Raw genomic sequence first — 25214 nt, 5'->3', positions numbered from 1 at the left:
ATATTATTTATTATCCACTGTATAAATTATTGAAAAAGTATTTATGTATGAAAGTATGGTGAACCTTCTGATGCAACTGAAAATGTCAAACGTGACATTAATCACTGGAGTTGTATCTTTTGTAAGAAATGGCACAATTTCAGAACTAAAAGAAAAATACAAATGTCAGCACACGGAAAATAGAAATCTTTCCAGCCTGTGAATATGAAATACTTATTTTGACTTCTCACATTGCGGGTAAAGAGAAGTCTCCCTTGACCGTAGCTCAGAAGTTTATAAAAGCTCCTCAGAATACCTGCATTCTGAAACCGTAAGCGATGCTCACAACCAGGGCCCACATTCTGGTTCTGATCACTGTAAGGCCATTACACCCATCTTACCATGTTCAAGCTAGATAATTAACCAACTACTGAGAGTAGGTACTTTTGCTTGTTTTTAAAAGACAAGACTTTAAAAAATACTGAAATGATATATAAAATGTAGTGCACCTAAGACCATGGTTTTTTTTCTCCAGACATTACCAGATCCAGTATTTAAAAAATAAGCAGGGAAACCTTCAAAGAACAAGTGTTACGGGGTTTTGATAATTTAGAACAAATTATAAATTAACCTGTCCATACTTTTGAGACATAATATACAAGAGCAAACAGCTGAGTGTTTTTTTATTACTCAGGTACTACAAATTTTCCCAATAAAAACGTCTTTAAAAAAATTCTTGCTATTGTATCCCAGCTCAGATCCCAGTTCAGCCTTTCAGATGAGGTATTCTACCATTTCTCCGTCTGGGAGGTCCTGCCCCACACTCTGAACAGGGGCTTTTCTTTCGAGAGTGCTGGAGTGGAAGAGTGGCCCATCTATGTTAGGAGGAGAAACAAAAGACAGACAATCAAAGCTGTAGCTTGAATCGATGACCCACGCAAGCACAGGATTAGAAAGCTGAGGTTAATGTTTTAAAAGTCATCTTCTGTCATTGGCCAAAGGACCAATTGTTTAATATAAACAATTAATTTCTTCATGTTCATAGCCAGACAAATAGAGGTACTTTCTCAAATTCCCTTTAGGTACCTCCTACTGACATACAATGGCATATAAAACTAGACCAACTGCATTTAAATCAATGCAGTCATTGYAGACTTTCACCACAAAACCTGTTCACCTGTTGCCCTTGATACCCATTAAATAGCCTAGCATGGGCAAGAGGCACAGCAGACCAGCCAAAATTCACTCTTCCATAAAGAACAACATAATTGTATTGTGTCTGTAAGTAGAAGAGGCAAGGTTGTGTAATCTGCACTGATTTGGCAGGGTCGGCTGGAAAATGAGCCGCTCTTGCCAGCTTGGAGCTCTGTGGGAAGCAAATTCAGCTTCTGTGACAGTCACTGTCAAATGGATCTACTTATGCTAATGCTGAGGTCAGTCCTGCAACTGGGACAGTGCAATAACTAAATACCCTTATCATGATAATTACCCTTCCTTCTTCTCCCTCCTTATCCGAGTCCACTTCACTTCGAATACCCACTRAAATGCCACGGCCAGTTTCTACAGCCCATTTTTATAAGCTGTTTAATTGTGAGCGTGCCACTTGCAATCTACTTCAGAGCAGACACCAACTCAGAGACTACTCTAAGATTAGCATATACCTGCTCCAATAGCTGAGGCAATCTTCAGTCTTGCTATACCTCTCCACCCAGTGTGTCCACTCTTACACTACCACTTAGGGCTTTTTTCTTAGGAGCGTTATAGGATACCCCTCAGAATGAGGTCAAACTTGTCCCTGAGAACCATCTGTCCTCCCAAAAACTAAACCCAGTTTTCCTGAGCTGGAAAAAAAGAAGACATGCAGAGCCAGTCCCATGGAGCAGAACGATGGTGAGTGAGTGGCAGGGGCCCCTCTGGGACAGCAGCTGAGCTTTGTTACCTGTCTTGTCCACACTGTAGGCCAGGCCAGTACCGGGGAGCCGCCCTGGGGTGGAAGCTGCCGTGGAAGACGCAGCTTTGCTTTGTTCATTCCCCCGGTCAGTCTGGGTGCTACAGTCTCTGCTGCCTGTTTTCGAGTGTGCTGACAGCAACGGGGTGGAAGGAAGGACTGGAGAGGGGGTGGAGGGAATGGATTCGGAGCGATATTCTGTTCCCAGCAGAACACCTTTGGGGAAAAAGAGAAGGAAATTTCACAGTCCCAGTAAACTAACRTGCATTTGTTCTGCTGCCCCTTTTCATAGTACTTGCTCTAGGATCTGGAAAGCACTCTGTGCTTCAGCAGACAGCACTAATTTACCTTTCTATAACACCTTTCACCACTGGCTACTGAAGTATCTAAAGAATGGCAGTGTCCTCCTGTTGCTGCATGCAAAGATACGCAAGTGGGCACTAACACCTTACTTCCCTATCTCCAAGAAGTGGCCCAGCTATGGCAGGGTAAACCTGCACACTCTGAAATCATCTGCAAGAGATTTTCACTTGCATCTCAGGGTCTTTATTCTCACAGGGAGGAGCTTTGGACCTAGCTCCTCTCCAGGAAAAAAAAAAAAAAAAAAWCACCTAAAATTTGCTTTGTTACAACCCACTTTCTCCAAACAATGGTGTTGAGCCATTCCAGACAGGAGTCATGTTACAACACTACAGGATAGCAATCCTGATTAATCTCCCAGCTGGCTACTTATTCAAGGAGACTTTACACCTTCAGATAGCTGTAACAACCCAGCTGAAAGCAAGTGCTTGGGAATTCTGAAAACTAGATCCCAAACGTGTCTGAAGTCAGGTACCCAAACCAAGTGGGAATTAAGGCTTAAATATTTTAATGACAGAGCCTGGCCATCAGAAGTCACTGCTTCCCCAAAAGTGATTAAAACAAGCAGTTGTTCCAAATGTGTCCCATCTTGCTTGCAGTCAGCTTTACCACATGCTAGGTCGGTCAATCAGTCTGTCTTTCAGATGCACCTTCTTGCTGCTGCTGCTGCTGTCTCCCCTCTAAGYGGTGACTTGTGTATCTGAATTGCCACTGTTGTTTAAAACTTACCTAGGCTGCCTTTCCAGCTCTTGTCCTCCCTCTTCTCCTCCAGGATGGGAGTGCTGCTCAGTGTTGATGAGTGGGACAGCAAGCCCGAGCCAGCGTTTGAGATAGACATCAGCGACTTGGCGGGTCTCATCGAGGAGAGCTGGTCTGTCTTACCAGGCTCCTTCCGGGAGCGCTGCTGCAGGACTTTGATCATGGCATCCTTCTCGATGATCTGAGCGTGCAGAGTCTTGATCCTTTTCAAGAAGGACAAAGAGGAATAAAGTACCTGAATTGGTGTCTCCTCGACTGAGGCCTCAGTGTCCCTGTGGCCATGACCAGAACTCACTTAGGCATTTGGGGAGGCAGAGAGAGGATGCCAGTGAGCTTACTGCCTGCTCACTGGCCCCCCATTGCAGATCACACAACACACTTCCTTTACACATGCATGAGAGCACTTCACTGAGCTACCCACCCATCTTCGGAAGCTGGTTTGAGCAACACTGAAGAAGCTTTGAGACAGAGCTGAGAATTATGGTCAGGAAATGAGACCAATAGGAAGAAGAGGATTAACATTCTTTGGAGTCTGCACTGTGCCAAACCCCAGGGAAAACAGCTCTGTGGGACTCTTAAAAGATGGCTTAAAATTGGGGTCTGAGGAAGATGTCCTGAAGAAAGAAGGGAAATAAACAAGATGCAAAATCTAAGACAAGACTTTTTAGCATTAGCCCTCAGTGTTAATTTAGGTTTTGGATCGTCAGGCAGCTACTTCCTTGGCCAAATAAGTGCCTGGCACCCTACAGTGTTGCTGCTGGTGCAGACGCAAGAATTCCTGGTTCTGAGGCACCTACCCCAGATAATTTATTTAAAATCTCGTCCTAAAGAAGCCAGATAGGAGCAAACTGCATGTTACCTGCCCTCCATGTCAAGACACCTCCTGTTGGCAAGCAGGATCTCTTCCTCTTCCTTCTGAATGCGAGCTTCCAGCGAGGTGTCATAGCTAGGGTTAGGCGAGTGGTTGATCACTGTCGTGTCCCTGAGAACAAGTAGTAGAGCAGATGAAGGACCACCTAAGTTTGCTGCTTTCCTCCTAGCAGCACAAAATGATTGCTCAAAAGTAACAAACAAGAATATCCATTTTTTTGAGTATAGGCTGGTTCAGTGTCTTCCAAAAATCCAACTCCCAGGCCTAATGAAGAAAGGGTTACAAAAATATGCAAGTCATCATAACAATACTCAATCAACTATCCATCCCATGCCAATCTATGATCTTTCTAACTGATTAACTGAACTACTGTAAACTGATTGACAGGGCAAATCCAAGGACAAGGGGAGGGGGGAAAATTGTATAGAACATCAGGCACTTTTCTACAATTGAGACAGTGCAAATTTAGCTTCAGATGTAAAGCTGTCCCTTCCCCATCTAACAGAGTCATACAGAGGATCTGAGTACCAAGAGAACAAGTCATCAAAATTTCGTAAGCAATTCTAAATAGCTTGGTCCAAACAACTTGGAGTAGGCTAAAAATCGTTTTAGATTGACACTACATAGCACAAAATAGTTCAGTCCACTAACCAAAACATAATGTATAGCTCATCCTACTTGTTGCTGTTCAATCAGAATAAAGTTACTATGACACTAGCTCCAACTCATCGTAATGGACAATTTGTTCTCTCATATCCAGCAGGACTAAGAACTGGCTAGTGAATGTACCTTTAACCCTAAAACAAACAAACAAACAAACAATCAGGAACAGCAAAGCACCAAGCACTGAAGGGCACAAAGAAACCTAAACTGACCCAGATTCCTGCCTCTGCAGTAAAGCATCCTTCCTGCAACCTCCGCTTCTTAAGGGATACTCTTTTCTGCTATAAAAGAAAAGGGAAAACAAACTTGTGTACAGTGTAGAAGAGGCTGCCACTGGAATTAGTGGAATGCCTTCAGAGCCTTCTGCTTGTTTGCTTGTTTTCAGAAGGGTATACCCTACATCCCAACTGCACATAAACTTCCACAGCATTCATGCTAATGGAACGGTCTCTTTTAAGGGAGAAGCAGCCAGAAGGAAATGGAAAACTAGGTCTGAGAGGTTGGCTCTTTCTTGACTGGAAAGCATTCTTGTTCATTTAACAAAACCTGCACAGGCCCAACACATCTCCTCTCATTCTACGATGAACGATAGACCAGACTCCCACTTATCAGCGCATGCTGAAAATATAACATGGCTTCTAGGGACAAGTCGTAGCAGGGCCTTTAGGGAATCTCTGGAGAGGCAGAAAACAGTGCACAAGAAGCATCAATACCCTAAAATAACAGCCATGCTTCTGGAGCAAGATAAGATAACTCTTTAAATGCTAATCTAGCAGATTTGCAACTTTCCCCCTGGAATTCCAGGATGATGTTATGAGCTAGGAGCCTGGTTGTGATAACATCCCTATTTGAAGCTGGTTCACGAAACAAGCTAAAATAAAATCTGCTGCTGTTAAGAGTCAGAAACTAGTGAGCAGTAAAACTACTTGCAAACACTACCTAATGTTAAAAAATTGCACTTCAACAGCAGTTCTTGTTTACCAACTAGCTAAAACACTTGGGCCTATCTACAGTCATATTAAGTGTTTCTGGAGAGTTGCGTTGGAATGTGAGCTTGTTACCAAATTTCAGACACCCTTCCCTTCCCACCCCCACAAGCAATGCCCTCCATGCACAGCAGAAAGCTTTGAGCAGAATTTCCTAGTAGATGTCTCGGGTTAGTAACCATGTTGCRGATAATACCACGAAGTAATTTGCAAAAACATTCTGGAGAACAAGTAAGCCATTCAGGGTGAATGATGTGAATCACCAAGCTTACCCCATCTCACATGACTTCAGCGAGGACTGATTCCTGTTTAAAAACAAAACAAAACAAAAAAACCCTCCTCATACATCTATTTTGGAATCAACAGCTTCTAGGAATGGCTCAGAACAATTCTAGCCTGGAAAACGGCTCTTGCATGGTGGGGGAGGAATCTTTCCCTGGAAAAAAGCTTCTAATTTTTGGCAATTACACAGCTCCCAGGAAAAGCAGCCAAGCTCCACTTACATGCACAAGTTTCAGATGCCGTTTGGACCGTAAAGAGAGGTATCATGGGAGGGTGGTATGACAACATTCCTTGGTGGGAAATATGACTATCAAATGGAAAAAGAAAATAATCCCTGTACTATGAATAGTCTCATTTACCTCTGAGCAGCCACAGTTGCAGCTGCATCCAAAGCAAACTGTCTCATCACACTCTCCTCCAGGTATTTCTGTTCCCACTTGGTCATGTCAGCTTCCAGAGCAAGAATCCGTTCTTCCTTCTCACGCAGGAGCTCCATAAGCGCCGTGGCGTTGTACTCCGAGACGTTGGCAGCCTGAGACGTACCCTGGCGCTGATTTCCAAAAGCAAAACAAAAAGAAGTCTCAGGATGCATCTGTAAGACTCTGGGTTGGTTGATTTGCTTTGTGCGTGTGGGACAGAGGCTGGTGCAGAGCAGTACTGGCTTGACACAAGAACCCCTCGGAGTGCAACGCTGCAGCCTGTGCCGTGCTGGGCAGACTAGGTGATGCTCATGGTCTCTTTTAGAGCTTAAGCTGAAAGTTCAGCCTATCTCTGTCAAAACCTGGAAACAAGCTCATATAACGCAAGGAAGGTACCTTCTGTTTTACAAATGCTGGAGTTCAAAAGTCAAATCCCAGACACTGGACAACAGCTTCATTCACAACACCTGTGCTAGAGTGCTTCCTGGGACTACTCCAGAGCTGGTCAATACCAACAAGCATATATTTCCAATGGAAAATACTCCTTAAGACCATCTCCCACATGCAAAGCCACATGAACGTGCTGGAGAGCTGCATCATGTTACTCATGATACCTTCAGCCCATCTTTAATGCCTAAAGTAACACAGACTTACTTCCAGCACTGCTTCAGTCAAAAACTAACTAATGCCCTACTTTCAAGGGACTTGTACCGGTCTGTGCAAGAGCAGAACTGGGATACAGAAATACAATTCACCTTAACACTCGGGTGCTCAAACTTGGACCAGGTGAACCAAGCAGCGTGAGAATGGCCCTACTGTCATAATCCCATTAAATAAATGCTTTTGTTAAATTTTCTGCTCCAAACCTCATAAGATACAGATTTTTTTTTTTTTTTAATGAAAGATCAATTTTAAGTGAGAAGTGTTTTATAATATTGACCAGTGATGAAAGGGTAACAGAAACAAGAGAACTGGACCAGGTAATTAACAGGAGTTATCCTACCTTCAAAAAAAATACATCCAAAATATTTTAAAAGGATCTGATTATTGAAATAATATGATCTCTGTGTACCTGGGGATTAAGTAACTGGGGATTAAAAATAATTCAATTCTAAAGCAAGGTCTGGAAGACAGTGTTCCTCAAACATGAAAGAGAGCTGAGATTTGCTGTGCTAAAAGTCCAAATGATAAACATATAGCTTTATATGGGAGTCTTGTCTGGGACTGGCAGGATTAAAAATGCCAAAAAAAAAAAAAATCATTTAAAAGAAAAGAAGTTGGGCAGACAAGTTTTTTTTTGTTTTGGCTCAGGCTCAAAGTCAAAAGTTGTGGGGTCTGTAGTACCTAATCTAAAGCTAACATAGAAGAAACAAGTTTATCAAAGTACATTCATCATGCACATCTGCGTCAAACAGGAAGATTTTTTAAACAATTATTTTTTAAGCAAAAATGCCAGTATAGAATCTTTCCTTTTGAGACACTTCCAATAAAAGCACGCTAACTTGTTTCCTCTTAATTTAAGCAAACTTTTACCTATTGTGTCATTAGGAAGAGCATCAGTTAAACATCACAGCAATACAAGTAAAAATGAAGGAAGTCAACAATTTAATATGCTATGCATTTATAATGCCACATCCTTTACACAACTGGATTTTTAAATGCAATATGAAACAGCTCCCAAAACAATTATCTGTTAAATACAAGCTAGGTATGATGTAATTCATTCTTTTACCCCCTTTTACCATATGGGCACAGATGCACCGTCAAGTTTTAACTCACACTCACTTGCACACCATAACTCCTACTAAAACCAATACAAAAATATGATTAAGATTTAAGTATCTATTCCTACGTAGATGTGGCAGTTGAGGACTAAAATTAACCTGGAACTAAATGTGATTTAGAACGTAAGTCTGCATCCTATTTCCAGCCAAACTTACCAACCTGCCAGTTCACCTGTGTTTAACATACGTTGAAATAAACCTCAAACTGTACATCCCATTCATAACACCACTGCACAGTTTACTTCTTATTCCTTCCACGGAAGAAGATACAAGTTACAATTGGAAGAACATATTCTACGTGAAGCTTCTGTCACTTTGCATCAACTGCATTTATAGAATTGTTTTTCCACAGGCAAAAGCTTTTTAAAGGGCCTTTTCAGTTCAGCTGTTAAAGAATTTTATATAAAATCTCAAACTGCGAATAATATTTTTAAAAATAATATAAAATAATATATAACCAGGTTATTTAAAGATAGCCACAGAGCTAGATGCTATTCTATGTCTGAACCTCGCCACATGATGGATCTCCTATTGCTCCCTTATCTAAATTTTCTGGTTAAAGTGTAATACTTTAATCAACTGAAAAAAAGAAAAATCAAAGCCAGCAAGTCCATGACACTAGCTACCAAAATAAAATTTTTCTAATTTTAAAAGATGGAAAAAAATATTGCCCTCCTTTCATGCAYGGTGTAACGTTCAGTCCTACAAGAAAGGGAGCAGGGCACGGACAAACACTGGGTACCTGCTGCATGCGCAGAGATTCCAGCTCTCTCTCCAGCCGGGTCCGCAGCCGATGCTCCAGCTGCTCCCGCTTCTCGCACGCTGCCTGCAGCTGAACCAATGCCTGTTGCATCTTCTCCACCTTCTCAACGTAGACCTGCTTCTTTTTGAGCTGAAACACAGGAAAAAAGGTAACCTAAAACAAGCGAGTCAGCTTCCAGCTTTATAGACCCGACAGAGCACAGCGAGACCAGCCAGCGGGAACATTTCCAGGTTACTGCTTTAAGCGTGCCTCAGACTCCTGCTTCGGACTCCAGACACTCCGAATAGCTACGGCCTTTCCCCTCTCTGCTTTCCCGCTAGGCGCACTTCTCCTTTTTGTCCTCAGCATCCCCGCGGCAGCGATGGGGAAACCGAGGAAAGGATCTGCTGCAAGTGACCGAGAGGGGCGGCGCGCTGGAAGGGCGCAGGGGCTGGTAGAGGGAGCGCTTAGGCGAGGTGACGCACGCCAGCGAGCTCACCGTGGCAGAGACGGGGATTAGAGCCATCCACAAATTCGGAACACTTTTCCGGTGCAATCTTGAAAGTTGTTGGCAGCGGGTTTTAGGAGTTTTAGCAGAACCCGAATCAAGCACCGCAGGATCCTATCGCAGCCCCATAACAAAGTAAGGAACAGGGCCTGCGCTCCCTGCCCGCTGCAGCCAGGCTTACGCAGCAGTGCCGATGCTCATCTCGGCCCGGCGTGACCCGAGGGGCTCGGCCCCAGGCCTTGTCCCCACCCTCCCGTCCTCCCCCACCGCTCCTTCTGCAACCCAAGCTGCTACCTGCCCCCGGCCAGCGAGGAGCACGGCCCCAGCAAGGTTATCCACAGTACAGGCAGAATAAAACCAAAATAAAATATGAATAAAAACAACAGACTGAAACACACCCAGGGCCCAACTCTATTTTAATACATAGAATACTGCCCACCTACTATCATGATTTGCCATTAAGAAAGAAAGTAACAATTAGCATTAGCTGCTCTGCTGTAGCAAACGCGGGGCACGGCTTTTTAGGCTACGACTGTGATAAATGCTTAAATACAAAAAGAGTAGGAAGGCAGCAACTTTTCCCAACAGCCAGAGCCAAAGTCTAAAGCAGCACCACGATGCAAACCACAGATCCCCTCAAGCGAGTTCAAAAAGCTCCTGTACGAACTCACGGCAGAGAACTCCAACGAGGGGTATTAAAGGCAAAAGCCGCTACCTTAGCTCAGGAAGCCCTCATGGAAGCAGGGAGAGCAGCCCGAGAAAATATCACTGTTTGTTTGCCCTATTCTTACAGCATTCCCTAGGAATCGACTATATGATACGGTGGAGAGAGGATACTAGACTTGCTGGACTGTTGATCTGAACGCAATGAGCCACTTGCATCCTCCTTCCAAAAAGGTCTTATCATATTTTTCCTCAAAATTTTCACTTTTTATGCCCCTGTTCCTCAAAGCAATCCAGAGATTGCAATGTGAGTAGCAGAGAAGGAAACCTCCAGCCACTATTAATCCCAGACACGGTATCCTCTTCTTCTCTTTTTAAAGTCGGCAGGCATCTAATCTCACAGCGTGAATGTTGCTGCCCTAGAGCATTTTCCCCAAAGAAGTATTTTATAATAAAAGTTACAGTAAACAGTGATTAATCCAGCCAAAGGCCTTCCGACCAGGGCATGTACAGTAGAAAGATATTTTTATTCTTTAATTGCTCAAGATTTCAATCTTGTTCAGATTGGGAGGGACAAGAACATTTTAATACAATTTAATATTCAATTGCTGCTCTGCAGAAAAATCAATTAAAATGTTTTATTAAATAGATCTTTTTTATCCCAAATCATAGTGCTTAATAACACTGAATTAAGCTCTCTCAGACTCCAGTAAAGTATACATTAATGTARCAATTTTACAGTTAGATTAACAGTAGCTCAAAGGAGTTGGGTAACCAGCCAAAAATGATAATCTGAGCCAGCTGCAGAGCCCAGAAATCAAGAGCACCTCATCCCTTGGTTTTGCACACAAGCTTATTTTCCTGCACATGTGTAAGAACAACCTAATAAACTCACTACCAGAGAAATGCAATGCATCAAGCTGAATAATAACCTAGCGAAAATCAGAGCGCTCCCATTCTTCTCTGTACAAAATGAAGGAAGGACCTGTGGTCTCCCAACAGCTACTACAAAGTACTTAAATTTCCTAAAAAAACAAAACAAAAAACAAACAAACAAACAAACAAATAACACACAGGTAAAATTCTCCTTGCAAAAGGTAGCTGATGACAACATTTTACCAGTTTCATAATTAATACACCTGGGAATGTGTATGTGTGGATYAACTTTTTGGCCTACATTCAAAGAATAGCAAGAGCCCAGCCAAAAGAAGAATTAGGACACTGAAATTCCACTGAAACGTTCCCTTTGAAAGTGCTCCCACGAGCCCAACCTGCAGGTGAAACGTTGCAACACGCGCTCTTGCCTAACTTACTAGCACTGCCTGCACACGCACCAGGCCTAAAGTGCAGGCACGGCTTGCTCAGTGGCTCTTCAAAGACTGCAGACTTTCTTTTCTTTTCTCCTTCACAAAATACACTTCATCTTCCTGTGTCAATAAGAATTATAAATGTTAGAAAATTTGGTGGTTTTGTGTGTTTTTTTTAATGGCTTAAGCACAGATTTAATTCAGGAATCCTTCAAATCATTTCCAATTCGGTGGAATACAGACACTCAGTAAGTTTCCAATACATGCATGCGCTACAGAAAATACAGCTTTCCTAATGTGTCTTTTGACACAACTATCCTTTCTATAAGAGAGGGGGTTATTTCATGCATGGACTGYGCTCAGCCAACCCGCAGCATATCCTGGGGGTGTCTTTCACTTCCAGCTCTGCCATCGCGGCTCCTGCACATAATTGTGAAGAACAATTTACCTTCACATGAACCAGGATTCTCGGCCCAAGTTGTACCAGCGAAGTCTAATTTATTTTTTTTTAAACTCTGACTAGATTGCTCCTCTCAATGTAGAGAGGAGCAGCAATACTTCTCCCAAGCACAGAGGGATTTCATTACGGCAAGCCRAGAGCATGGGGATGTTTTCTTAAGACAGGAATTGGAATCAGTTTCCTGAGCACCGGCAGCGTGCTGCAGACGGACGGGAGATGGGAGGAAGGAGGACAGGCAGGGTGCTGAGGCTTGCTCCCRGGCATACGCCTCGGATCGCCCACTCTCCCTCCACCAGCGCCGAACCCAAAGCGGCTGCCGTGTGCCAGCGGCCCCAGCAGCCGCCGCCACGGGGGGACGGCACCCGAGGCCGCTGCACTAGGCCTCCCAGTGAACACGTGCTCTGGATAAGAGCTCGTTCCTGAACCTTTACGAGGACGCAGTCACACCCTTCCAGGCGTAATTTCAAATAAATTTGACAAGATGATAATTTTCCTTTTGATAGTACTGCACTTAACTAAGGAGCAAGCTTATGTTCACATAATGTATTGCAACTATTTTGCCTTGAAGGGTGCTCTGAAAATAMAGAGCACTTATAATATCTTTATTATAACACCTCTTTAAGACCGTAAGATCTCAAATAACCTCCGTGCATGTCTGGAAGCACGGCAGAGCACTTCAGCAGGGCTGCACTCCTCCCCAGCGTCTCCTACAGCACGTGGGACAACTTTAATAGAGTGCATACCTTCTCCAGGTCAATCCCTAACTGCTTTAGAAAATGTCCTAACCAGATGCTAGAGGCCAGGCTTCAACTCTATCAGCAGTGTTTTCTAATTTGACCGTTCAAAACAAGAGCAGTCACTTTGCAGTTCACATCCACTAAGATGCTTACATAAATTCTGCAACAGGACTGAGGACAAGAAAAAGGAAAATCGAGCAAGTGAGGACAGCCTTGGGGCTCCCTGTACGAATGTGATGCACAAAAATGTAAATTGATGCAGGGGACACCCCAGAGAGATCCCCTGGCTTCCTGATCAAGTCCGTCTGTCTTCATTTCTTTTCCTCCTTCCCTTGTCAAAACTGCTTTCCGCCGCCGAGGGCTGGCTGGGAGGCTCCAGTGCACAGACGCAGGATACACTCGGGATGCGGGGATGACGTTGCTCACGAGATCTGGCTGGCCTGAAGAGCAATCTGTTTCCAGCTTAGTCAGAGAGGTTCACCACCTGAAAATGCCTGCGCGCTGATGTCCCCTTGCTACRGGGCTTCCAGCACAGGGAAGTGAATCAGCCGCTTGGAACGTACAGGAACGAAATGATTAAACAAATACATTCACTGAACCACGGGAAGCGGGAACTGGTCCTCAGCAGCTCTTCGCACAACAGACTTCCCATGAGGATGTAACGCCGGGCAGCCGGCAACCTGGAGGTTTCCTCGCTACAGAAAGCATTCACATGGTCCAAAACCGGCGGCTAAGGACAAAGCGGTCCCCTCAGATAGGAGCAGCGGATTATCACTGTAACCGCCCACCAGGAAAGCGGTCACCTTTCTAAAAGGTGAATGAACTCTGCTCCTTGCTTTGATCTAGGCTTCTCAGCCACGCAGTCTCTTCCAGAGACCCCGAGCCAGCGGAGCAGAAAGGCTCTGAAGAGGACACGGAGGTTTCCCGCACGCAGCGTGGGGAGCGGGGACCCCCGGGGATGAGGAGTTTCCGCTGTCGGGTCACTAGGCACCCAGCAGAGGAGGCTGTGACACCTCTGGACTGGCGCTGCCTCTGCGCAACAAACGCGGCCCCAGACGCGGCAGGTGACYGGCAAGAAAGGACCTTCCTCCGCCAGAGATCCATCGCTGCCACATGGGTTACTCAGAAAAGTGTTTTTCTGGGGAAGACGAGGGGAATTCCTGCACGGCCAGCCGTGATCCCGAAACCCTCCCAGGCATTTTGACAAACCCAGCGATTACCTTCTTCATCTTGGACAGCTCCTACTTCTGCAAATTGGTAACACTCATCAGCATCTGCTTGTCTCCCACCCACTATTTCTGATGTCTTCAAAGTCCTTTCTTTAATATATTCAGGGTGTTTTCATTATATTCTGGGTTTATCCTAAAGCTGAATGCATTTTCAGCTGCAGCTGAAAATGCGTTTCCCCACAGGAATTTGCTTGCTATGGCAGAAATGCAGTATTAAAAAAAAAAAAAAAAAAAAAGGCCAGCAAGCACGTTTAAACCACCTCTCCCTCTTGCAGTTGGAATATATTCCTCTCGGGTGCCTTTGAACCCGCAGTTTGTTTGAATTCAGGCCCAACGAGGCGCCACCGGCCCCAGCGAGAACTCATGCTGAAGCAATTTGGTAACGCTATTCCCTTGCTAGGGAGTAGCACTTGTTGCATGGAAATGCCATAATGTCGCCTCTCCGCTTGTTTGTGTTAAAGTTAGTTATAACTCTCAAAGCCACCTCTGGAAAATTACTAACAGGCAGAATATGAGAGGTAGAGACATGGTAATAAAAAGCCAGTTCTGCATCATTACAGAGCTACAGGTCATTAAACACACACGCACGTTACAGGGAAGAAGGGGAATTTTCTCACCTTTCCACTCTACCCATCCATGAACAGTAAAACTTCCCAAAAGCGTTCCCTTTAAAAGCAACTCTGTCCTGAAAGGAAGAGTCACATAGCTCTGAGAGTCTCTGCAAAGTGAGGCAAAGCTTGTAGGGACTAGGAATATCTTTTTATAGACCCACAGACACGACTGAAGAAAAGAACAGACAAGCCTTCAAGCACTCAAACTCTCCTTCGGGTCTCTTCCCTACAAGCCCGAGCTCTGTTCCRAAAGCATCCCAGATACAGCGTATAAAGTACAATAGCCGTCATTTGGAAATGAATGGTTCTGCCTTTCCCCCCGGACAGAACCCCCAGWGTTGTCAGAAATAGCGCACTATTTCTCTCCACAATAGCTGAGTGGGAAATGAATATAGTATCTAAGCTCTGGTATCTGGTTTATGTTGAATTCTGATGGCTGAAGGATCGTACAGCCTCTAAATTGAAGCCATTTTGAGGAAGGATATTTCATTCACTCTGCTTCCCTTCCCCCCCTTCCCAGTGCTTCTCTGGTAGTGGGGATGTCGAGCTTTGCTTTCTGCTGTAAGGTGTGTGTGTGAAGATGGCAGAGTGGATGGATATTTATATCTTAGTGGTAGTCACTATTTTTCAAAACTTAAGGCATTTGTGAAGTGGTGGCGCAAGGGAGTACAAGTTACACTAATAAATATATATCTTTAAAAAACAAAAAACAAAAAAACTTGAAGCGTGGTCTTCCACGGTAAGAATCAACYAGGGTAAGCAGAAGTGACCAAACTCAATGAGAGCTCTAAAAATTGCTTTTAAAGTGTAAAAGCAGTAGCAGTTGTACCCTCTACATGCAGCAATTATGGTTAGGTAAAACATCTGGCATTAAACCACCTCTGTGGTGCAGTATTACAAGCCTGGTGAGGGCTCTGAAGAAGCCAGCCTGCATCTCGAGTCTGGCAGACYGGTCAGGATGCTCCGTTCCGTAAACCCTGCAATTCTCCCGTGGCTCAGAGCAAAGGGAAGTTTAACATCGTGCTCCATTTGCTGAAGGCTCTTAGGGTGTATGCTGGCAGATGCTGGCTAACGCATGGTAACGTGACTATTTTAAACGCTCCCACATAGAGGCCAACCGTGACTGTCCACCAACTATGCGCTTGCTGCGCACAGCAGCCATTCAAACGTTTACAGCAAAATTGAGGCTACCATGGCAATCCATGCTCCAAAAAAGGAGAACTTTTAGTTGATAGTACTGTTACCGCTGACCAGTTCTGATTGCAATATATATTTTTAAGCCAGCATGCGTTTTACTTCAAATGTATTCAACTTATCTCAAATTTATTGTGTGTAATGAAAATAATCTAAAGTTTTGATTTAAAAAAAAAAGAACAGACTAACACTTCACTAGAAACAAATTTGATGGGCTGCTGACTTAAGCATTACTGTGAAACATCTAGTAAAGGGAAGAATGAAAATGGAAAAGTGAAAATAAGGGTTATATTACTGCACATCTTTATGTATAGTAGAGAAGTCATAAAGTTTAAATATTACATATACAACATATACACACTTTGCAAGTCTGTTTGTAGACATATTTAAGTTTGTTTTAAATACCCATGATCTCTCACCCATTTTACCACTTTGCAGAAATAAACTCCACACTACCTAGTTTTAATGGCAGCTTATCCTAAACTTGAAAAGTCATTTCACCGTTCCTAACAGACTGGGGAAAATACGCTGTGAATGTCCGCTTTTGCTTTTGACTGCTTCACACTATATTTAGGTATCTCCAAGAGCATTCCTTTCCTCCGTAACATTTAGCATCCATGTTTCTCTTTCTTCCCTCTATCTTGGACACTAGAATCCAACACAYATAAAATCTCACAGTGATCCGTAGGAGTAGACAAATAGCTGTATTTTACTTATGGGTGTTTTTGCCCAAGCTGGCAATTCAGGCACAGGACTTTAAAAAGAATCTGGAAGTTCTGATTCCACAGCAACATTTGAATTCAGCTATAGCGATATGTGGCTTAGAGCACTCAAAATGGAAATAAAATATTCTTTTTAATAAAGAATCTGGTGAATACAAGGCAGGATAACTCTGCTTAATAGGAAGTCAAAAAGGAAGGAGAAAAAAGCTGAAAACTCACATTACAGGATGCAACAACTGAAATATGCACACCCCCCTCAGGCCTCGAGCCAGAGTGGCTGCCAAACCCTAGCGTAAGAAACTCCACCCTCTTCTGCAGGACGAGTTTGGAAATTCCTGACAATTGCAGGGACTAGCAACTCAAATGAAGCTGGCAGGAATAAAAGAAATAATTGACAAATTGTTCATATATCCTGGTCACTGAATGCCACTAACTCAGGATGACATTGAGTTCTTTTTCAACAGTGCTCCGAGCACTGAACAGCTTGCTTGGCTGTCTTTCGGAAAGCTACCAAACAGCTCAGGGACTTGAGAAGTTCCCACAATTTAATGCTAATGAGGCAAAAAATGCTTTAAAATCGTATTTCATTAAAAAGTGATTTGGGAAACCTGCAAAAGTGACTCTTCACCCCTTCTTTTTTCCCTTTATTTCCCCTCACCTCTAGGAAAAAGCAGAGTTAATTCCTGCTCCCTGAGACGCTTCCATATTTATCTACAACAGGAAGGGTGGCACTTCCTGAGCACCCTGGGATTCGAGCAAAGGTTGGATGCAAATGACCCCAAGCCCTCATGCAAGCAAGACTAGGGCATTTCACTCAAAATCAGCRTATGCACATTTGTGTGTTTTTTAAGGTACTGTGCAACCTAGCCCAGATTTACTTACTTTACTATTTTACCTAGGCAGAGTATTTTGCAGCAGCACCATATTCAATTCTTCTGGTAAAATGAGACAGTCTTTTAAAAAGAAATACATGCAATATACATACAACATACGAAGAAATTCATACAATTATTATTGCCTCTAAAGGCTCCAACTTCACCTCGAGGAAGCCAATACTAGCACCTACACAGAGGTTCGACCTAGCCGAGCGCTGTGCGTGCTGGCCCTGGCTGATCACGGCACCTGTACGCGTGCTGACTCCAAGCAGGCGCATAGTTCCACAGAAGCCGCGAGGATGTCTTGCGTGCTTAATCTCACACCAGATTTTTAGAGTTTCTTAATGACAGCCAAAGAGCCCAATATATTGCAGGCTCAAATGACAGAACAGCTTTAGATACAAACAGAATCACCTCATGTTTAAACTATCCTCACCTAATAATCTCCTTCCTCCTGAGCAACGGAGGTGCAAGTCTGCTGTGCCAGGAGATGTTGCAATTCTAGGGAAATCAACGGACCTGTAGCTGCGCATGTTGGGGCTGAAAACAGCCTGCGATATTTAAGCTTCTTCTGACTCTGCTCTTGGGGGGGGGGGGGTTGTTGTTTTTTATTATTGTAATTTGTATACATAGAGAAGCTGGTTCCCCAGAGACGAGGCAGGGCCTGGCAACGCTAAGCGCTATAGAAATGAAAGCTCCCTGCCCCAGGAGCTCAGAGCCCAAGCCCAGGACCCGAGCTGACAGGCGGGAGCACACACGCGGCGCAGGCCAAGCGAGACAAACTCTGCATTAGCATGAGAGGCAGTAGGCTTTGTGGCTAGCCACCGCCAACCCTGTCATGGGCATCACGGCAAAGAACAGCTCAAAGCAGCTTTGCCGGTGCTTGCAGAGAAGGTGAAGGCAGCCTGGGAGAAAGCACTGAGGTGCTTGTTCAGTGGGAGGGGGGGAAAAACAGGGCAGTTGGTAGAAGACACCCTCACAACAACAAGGAGAGAAAACAACAGGATGGGGTTAACCATGAGGGTCCTGGAAAGCAAAGACCAACAGCCTGTATTTGATGTGGCGGAGAAAGGGAAGCAAGGCGGGGAATTGGGGAGAGGGGCTGATATGGCCAAAGCATGATGACAGGTAACCCTGCATCAGCACCTGCCTGAGCAGAGCAGATCCAGGAAGGGAGAGACCGAGGGAGGCCTGCTGTGAAACAGAAGTGATTAAAAGTGTCCTGCAAGGGGCAAAAATGAGGGACAGCAGGAAAAGAAATGGACAGGGGGATTCAGGGGAAGGGGTACTGGGGCAAATACAGAGCTTACAAAAGAGCAGACTAAAATTAAGAAATGGCTACATCTGTGCCAGGAGATAGGAGGAAGGCAGACAAGACGAGAGGAGGATGCTCACTTTATTTGAGCAGCATCCTCTGCTGGAGCAGGGGACCCTGAATGGAGAGYGGAGTGGAAGCAGACAAGGGGAGGGTTTGAGCAACATCTCCAAGATGGCAAGACGCAGCTGGATGTAGGCACTGTGCGCAACTGAGGGAGGTGGTGAGAGCTGGTAGGCAGGCAGATGGCAGAACTGAAGGAGGAGACAACAAATCTGCAGTGGAGGAAGTCTGCTTGGTCATGAGATTTCCTCCAGAGGCTCTCTATGGAGGAAGAGTAGGAGTAAAGGAAGCAGAGGCTGAAAGCGGGAAATGGAGCCTTGGAGAGGAAAGGAGTAGGCAGGAGGAAAGAGGACGGACACTATGACACAGAAGGGCAGGGAGGTGGGAGCCATGCGTGAGTGGCAGGGACAAGGCTGCAAAAGACACTGCTGCGAAAGCTGCCCAGCTAAGCAGCTCAAATGCATTAGTCCCTCTCRGGAGGGCGGGAGGAAGGGAGGGGAGAGAAAACAACCAAGGTCATGCGCAGCTTGTTATGAATGCTGGGCACACACCACGATCTGCATGGCTGTGCTCCACGATAACCCGGTGTAAGAGGAACACCTGGCAAGGGGACAAGCTGGGCTCCTTTGCTATTAGTTAAAAGTCCACCCAGACCCAACTTCTGCCAAGTTCAGGAGGTTACCAGGGCCGGAATTTCAGTTCCAGACCACTTTGATCAGTTAAAACAAAAAGAAAATGCAATGTGGCTGCTTAGACAAAAGCTCTTCCAAGGAAAGAGAGATTTGTGGCTTATCTGTGCGTAGTTCAGTGGTTTAGCTAACCAACACAAAGCTAAGCCGATATAAACAGCTTTGAAGCAAGCAGATTTCCTCCTAATTTGCACCAGACAAACTTATTCCCACAGTCACTTTTACTGGAACAGGAGCTATCCTAGTTTCTCTCTCCCAGCATCCTTACCTCCTCCTCCAGTTTCACCACCTTGGCCTGAGCATTGTTCAAGGCCTGGTCTCGGATCTCGATGTGTCTTCGCTGGTCCTCGTTTGTGGAGCGTGCAGCAGCCAGTTCTATTTCCAGTTTCTCCTTTTCCCGCTGTGTTTCCTTGTCTATCAAAATAAAGTTAGAACTGTCAATAGACAGCAGTCTTTCTCTACCCAGCTTTCAGGAGTCCTTCACTTCACAGGTGAAGGAAAGACRGGGCAACTTTTACTGGAACTCCCTAAAAAAGAGAATGCAAATCTATTGCTAAGGGGAAAAAAGTGCCTGGCTTTCAAGGAAGAGAAGAATTTGCAACCCTGAAAAACAGGCATGGCACTTCAAGTAACAATGCGCCACAGTGCTAGCGAGGAGGGGTAGAAGGTGCATCACTCAGTACAGTTAGGCAATTTGCTCTGATTATACAGACGGCTAGTGAAACTTGGCACCTCTTCACCTCTGATATTTCAGCACTGGAAAACAAACTGAGTAATTTTAATATCCCAGGCTGGGGAGAGGAGCTGGTAGACTTCTGTGCCTGAAAGACTTGTGCTCCTTTTTTCCACACTGATCCCACAAAGAGGAAGGCGGCTCTGCCTGGGGTAGCTGTCCTCCTTCTCGGAGTACCACCCACTTGTCCCACTTTGCTGGTAGTTTCACAAGAGGAGCCAGGAAACAAGTGAGCAATGAAAACTCCTCAGTCCTCTTCTGCTGCCCTTAAAAATGACTCTCTGGGCCAGAACTGAGGCACCTGCCCTGGTCAAAGCAGACCTGCAGTCCAGGAAAGCCTTTTGCCCAGCACTGCGAGTTCATGCCCAAAGCTTTAAAACCACTCCAAACCCAGCAACACTTCCTTTTCAGCTGCTCTCCAGAAAGAGCTGGACCTGGTGGGAGCAGCTACACCGTTTCAAGAACGGGGTGACTGACTTCATTAGAAAAAATAAACTGGACAAAATATCTGGGGACTGGAGAAATTATCACACAAGCGTGTAAAGCAAAGCCACAACAGAGAGCTGATGTCCTCTGCATGTGTTGTCATTCTCAGCTCAAGCCAGCCAGCTACAATGATAACATTAGCACACTCACTGGCTACATAACCACAGAATACTCCCTGGAGTGATCTACACCCAGCGCTGATGACACCAGAGAAACTGCATTCCAGAAACCAATATCCCACGACAAAGGAATGAGGACRAGGAGTGGAAGGCTTGAAAAACAGGAACTAGATCCTGGGTGTTAGGAGAGACTGCATATGGAGTACACAGGCCCGTTTGTGCAAGCATCTGCATAACTATATTTACAGGACCACAATTATTCCCTTTCTTCTGCCAGCAGAGAGCCCAGAGCAAAGCTTTAGCAAGACGGCATAGCTGCAGATTCCCTTCTGCTAGGGAAGCTGTGCAGCCCACACAGAGGTTGCAAAAGCAAGCTGTGCACAAACAGAGCGCTCCAGAACCCTGCAGAGCAAACTCAGATCACAACTCAGAGGTAGCTCATGCCGTAAGAACACAGGGTTAGAGACTAATATTACCAGCAGCCTATTCTTTTACCCATTTCCCCCACCCCAGTATTTCTCTTCCATCCAGGAGATGAGTTGCTGCCAGCGTCAGCCTGCTACAGCATATTGCAGAAGATGGGTAGAGATGAGACAGGGTGGCATTACGCCAGAAGGTATCAATCAGTGCCAACAGTCTGTTTGTTAATCTGTAAGTGCTTGCAGCTAGGCTTTTGGAGCAGCGATGAGAGGTTTCCACGTTCATCCCAAATGCGTAGTGGCATGTAAGGCCTCACAGCTTTGGCCTTCTTTTGGAGAGATACCATAAGCAACAAAACATGTCTTCCCACCTCTCTGGGTGCATCTTTGAATCTCAAAGTCCACCAACTCAGTTTAAAAGCTGGACTAAACTGACAGACTTACCACCACCACCAGGAGAGTTGAATTCATGCCCTGATAGCCATCCATTGGCAATGTTAAGCCATAAGGAATAAGCTAAAGACAACACCAGGGAGGGATACCAGCATTTGCCAGAGAAGCAGCAATGAGTGTTGCACCATGGAAAATCTTCTCTATTTTGCAATTTTATTGCATTACCTTTTATATAACAATTGGAGAAAAGTGAGCATTGTAAGAAGGGTGGAGTACACCATGGGATGAGAGGAAAGTTGGCTCACTACTGTCAGCCTCAAGACATTTCAGTACAAAGAAAAAGCAGCATTTYGCATTTGTCACTTTGGTTTGCCTTGTGATAAATCCCCTGCTGTGGACAGAATCCATGACCCTCACCCAGCCCAGCATACTGGAGGCAGTGTTAATCCCCTTTATTTTTGCTGAAATGGATATGGCAGAGCCAAATTAAAGAGGAAAGAGATGGGAGACCTTCAGGGTCCCAGGCCCATCGGCCCTAACTCATGCCAAGACTCTTGCCAGCCTGGTAAGGTTTAAGCCCAAAGCTTGCAGGGGACAAATTAGGTGCACAAATTATCCTGCACGTTATGGGGTAAACATTAATTTTGCAAGGTAACTGCACGCTATTTGCTCTGAAATCGCTAATAAATGCCATCAGATGGATTTTACACACTGACAGAAAGGGAATGCTGAATTCCACCTCCTTTCTCCAGTGCCGGTTCTGGAAAGCCGCTGCCCGATTTCCGTCTGAGTAGAAAACTGACAGATTGACAGATCCGAACTATGCTAACCTGCTGTATTTTTTATCCTTCCCAGATTGACCAGAGCATTTATAGTGACCCATAACAAATATGTAACTCACTTTGTGCAAAGAGTTGAGAGATGGTTTTCCGATTGTCTTCAGACCCCTCAAATTCCTTCTCTGCAAGCTGCTTGTTGGCTGTCTCCATACGTTCTGCAGAATTTTGCAACAAAAGAAACACTGAAGAATCAAAAACTTTCAAGAATGAAGTCACGCCTCCTCAGGACACTTCTAATGCAAGCTAGGGGAACAGATCTCCGAATTCTACACAGTCAAGAGTAAAAACACTTTTGAAATGTTTCTAATCATGTCCTTGAGTAGACATTCACAAAGAGTCAAAAGGGATTAAGCAGAATTCCAAAGAAATTGCTTTAAACTATTATAACACATAAGAAATTTATTTTTTTCTATCTTTACAAATACGTTGAGCCACTTCATAGACTTCAGTACAAGAAACAGATTCATTTCAGTCTTTTGTATTGCATCTGTTTTATAAAGAATCATTTCAAACATCTCACTTATTTTTTCCACCCAAATAAATCTCACCATGCAATTAAAAGATTCCCCTATAATCCTCCACTCAATCATAAGACTTAGAAGATTAAATTACTGTGGTTCAATTATCTGACTTTAGGGAAAAACATAAAATCCTAAGTATAGTTTAACAGTYCTGCTTGCTGCAGGCTATCAGAAGTTTAGATCAGACTATGAACATATAAATGAAATGTTTATGCTATGAATTTTATTATGAATAAGATTATTTAATGCAAGCCTTTGTGTACTGTCCTTCTCGATAGCACTGGACACTGTATGGCCTTACTTCTTAGATGCAAAACAGTTTCTGGGAACATGGTCTAATAAGAGACTAAGGACAGTGAGAGCAGATGATGTGTAGAGCAATCAGAAGGTTTTTATAAAAAAATTAAACTTGTATTTTAAAACACATTATAGACCTCTAAACATCTAAAATCACAAGCATTTTTTGCCTTTCAAACTGTAACACTTAAACTTTGACCCATGTTAAGGTCAAACACCATTCAGCATCACTCTCCATTCCCAGGCACGGTGCTTCCTCAGCCTCTTAGCAAGAACCAGACACTAATAATATCTCACCCTGGAAAAGAGAGGGGGATCCAAAAAAACAGATGCCTGCTTTGATAAGAAATGACAAGAACTTCAGGAAGAACAGTCTGCAGTTTGTATGTCAGTGCGAAGGGGTCACTGGACAGGAAATAAAGTGAACGTGCCTGGTGTGGGATTAGGCAGTCAGCAAAACGTCTTTCCATTTGTATAAACTGAACAAATTGTACAAATTGTGTCTAGGATGTAAGACAAGAGAGAATTCCAGGCTTGCATCTGTTTTATGGTATTTGGCTTATCACACTTATCACATGTTTCTTCTCAATGAGAAACAGGCTGGTAGTGAGAGACTACAGCACTCTCCTAAACCTGTCTTTTCCAAACTTCCAGCAACTGCTTCAAATCCCGGACTGAGTATACCTGAGTATCCTGTCATGTTCCATTTGTGCCAGACACAATGAATCCCGCAGCAAAGCACTGGCCTGTTGAGTAAGTACAACAACAACAAAATAAAAACGCATGAAGAAAAGTTTTACTTCATTCACCTCTCAGATCCCTGTTGAAATCATGAAGCCTACGAATTTCTCCTTCCAACTTGTTTCTCATGGCCTTTTCCAGGGCATCCCGCTTAGAGGATGATTTCTCCAGGTTTTTGTATGCCTCTGAAACTTGCTGAATTTCTGTTTCCAGCTGCAGTGGAAGTGAAAACAAGCACTTACTATTTTATCACTAGCAATACATTTTACTTAGAAAGTAATTTTCCTTCTGAGGCTCCAAATTTTTCTTTATTGAGATAAAATACACCTACAYTTATACATCACGTAAAACTACGGGGCCTCAGATTTGCAAGGGATCCTCTGTTATAAAGCCAAAGGCTGAAAAAAAGATCTGGATTCTCCTTCCAGTCACTAGCTCTGTTTGCCCCGGGAATTGCCCCAGGGAATTGAAAATGCACAAATGTCATCTTTCTCTTTTTTTTTTTTTTTTTAAGAGACTGGGATAGCACATAACAGTTTGGCACTACTGTTAGTTTGGGCAAAAAACAATTATATAAACAGCTAACATGATACCAAGTTGAATAAGTAAAATAAAACAAGAAAAGCAGACAAAACTATGCTAAAAAAAAAAATGCTACTGCCAGATTCTGCATTACTGATGAACTCTGCAGCTCTGTATTTTTTATGGTCTAAAGTTCACAATAAAACCTCCTGATGTTCTGTGCTCACAATTCTACAATTTCATTAGCAGTCTTTAAATATTCTATTTACTAAATTGTGTTGGGGCAGGGGAAGAGGGGAACAGTTGCAATAAAATGTTTTCTCCTTCCTTCTAACCTTCAGTGTAAAGCTTCTCAATATGATCTTGAGCAAGCAACTGTTCTCCCAAGGCAGAAGGAGATTCACTTCTAACTCTTCTCACGCGGCGTGGTTTTGCACTGCTATGGAAGTGTGGATCCATGCAATAGCAAACCCCATCAGCCCTGTCTCCAGTAAAGATCAACAAGGGGAGGGAGAGGAGTTCATTTTCATCCTCCTTTCATTATCAGGAAGCTGTCAAACATTTCACTAAAGCACTTCCTGGCCAGGAACCTTCCAAAAAAAATACAACAAAACGAACATGTCACTGGAAAGAGGTAATGCAGGGAATGAACCAGTGTGGGAAGCCACACTGGCCATCTGAACTCAAACAAATGTTTTATCATCAGCCACACATTTTTATGGCCCTGGAGAATGCTCGGTGCAAAGGGCACTGCAAGGCCCCCAAAGCCCTAACCTGCAAGCGCCACTAATCCTCTCATGCTGCAAGGCAAAGGCCAAGCTGACCTGCCGCACAACTTTAAACCACTGCTCATCAACAAGCGATTTCTACAAGGCTGCACTGAAAGCCTTTCTACACATGTGTGTTAGTGATAGCTCTCACTGGAATTTTTTAAAACATATGGGAGAAGGGCTTTAGCATCACTTAGTCCCTTCATAA

General features: G+C 44.1%; 1 protein-coding gene across 6 annotated transcripts in view; it reads right to left on the bottom strand.

Annotated features, from left to right (window-relative positions):
- Nucleotides 1-565: 565 nt before the first annotated feature.
- Nucleotides 566-25214, bottom strand: part of AMOT (angiomotin) — a 55541-nt gene continuing 30892 nt past the window's right edge. For 5 of the 6 annotated variants that reach the window (XM_026086257.1, XM_026086256.1, XM_026086259.1 and 2 more), the window contains 10 exons: nt 23783-23927; nt 22218-22310; nt 19435-19580; nt 8794-8943; nt 6208-6398; nt 5839-5871; nt 3906-4028; nt 3017-3249; nt 1919-2143; nt 566-854 (listed from right to left, as the gene is read on the bottom strand). In XM_026086257.1, coding sequence (XP_025942042.1) covers nt 754-854; nt 1919-2143; nt 3017-3249; nt 3906-4028; nt 5839-5871; nt 6208-6398; nt 8794-8943; nt 19435-19580; nt 22218-22310; nt 23783-23927 — 1440 coding nt within the window. In that variant the 3' untranslated portion in view covers nt 566-753. The remainder of the gene's footprint in view (nt 855-1918; nt 2144-3016; nt 3250-3905; nt 4029-5838; nt 5872-6207; nt 6399-8793; nt 8944-19434; nt 19581-22217; nt 22311-23782; nt 23928-25214) is intronic. The other variant, XM_026086254.1, reaches the window with a different exon arrangement.

Source organism: Apteryx rowi, unplaced genomic scaffold (genome assembly GCF_003343035.1).
Source record: "Apteryx rowi isolate R43461 unplaced genomic scaffold, aptRow1 scaffold_69, whole genome shotgun sequence".
Classification (NCBI taxonomy): Eukaryota; Metazoa; Chordata; class Aves; order Apterygiformes; family Apterygidae; genus Apteryx; species Apteryx rowi.
This window is presented reverse-complemented; position numbering and strand designations above follow the sequence as displayed.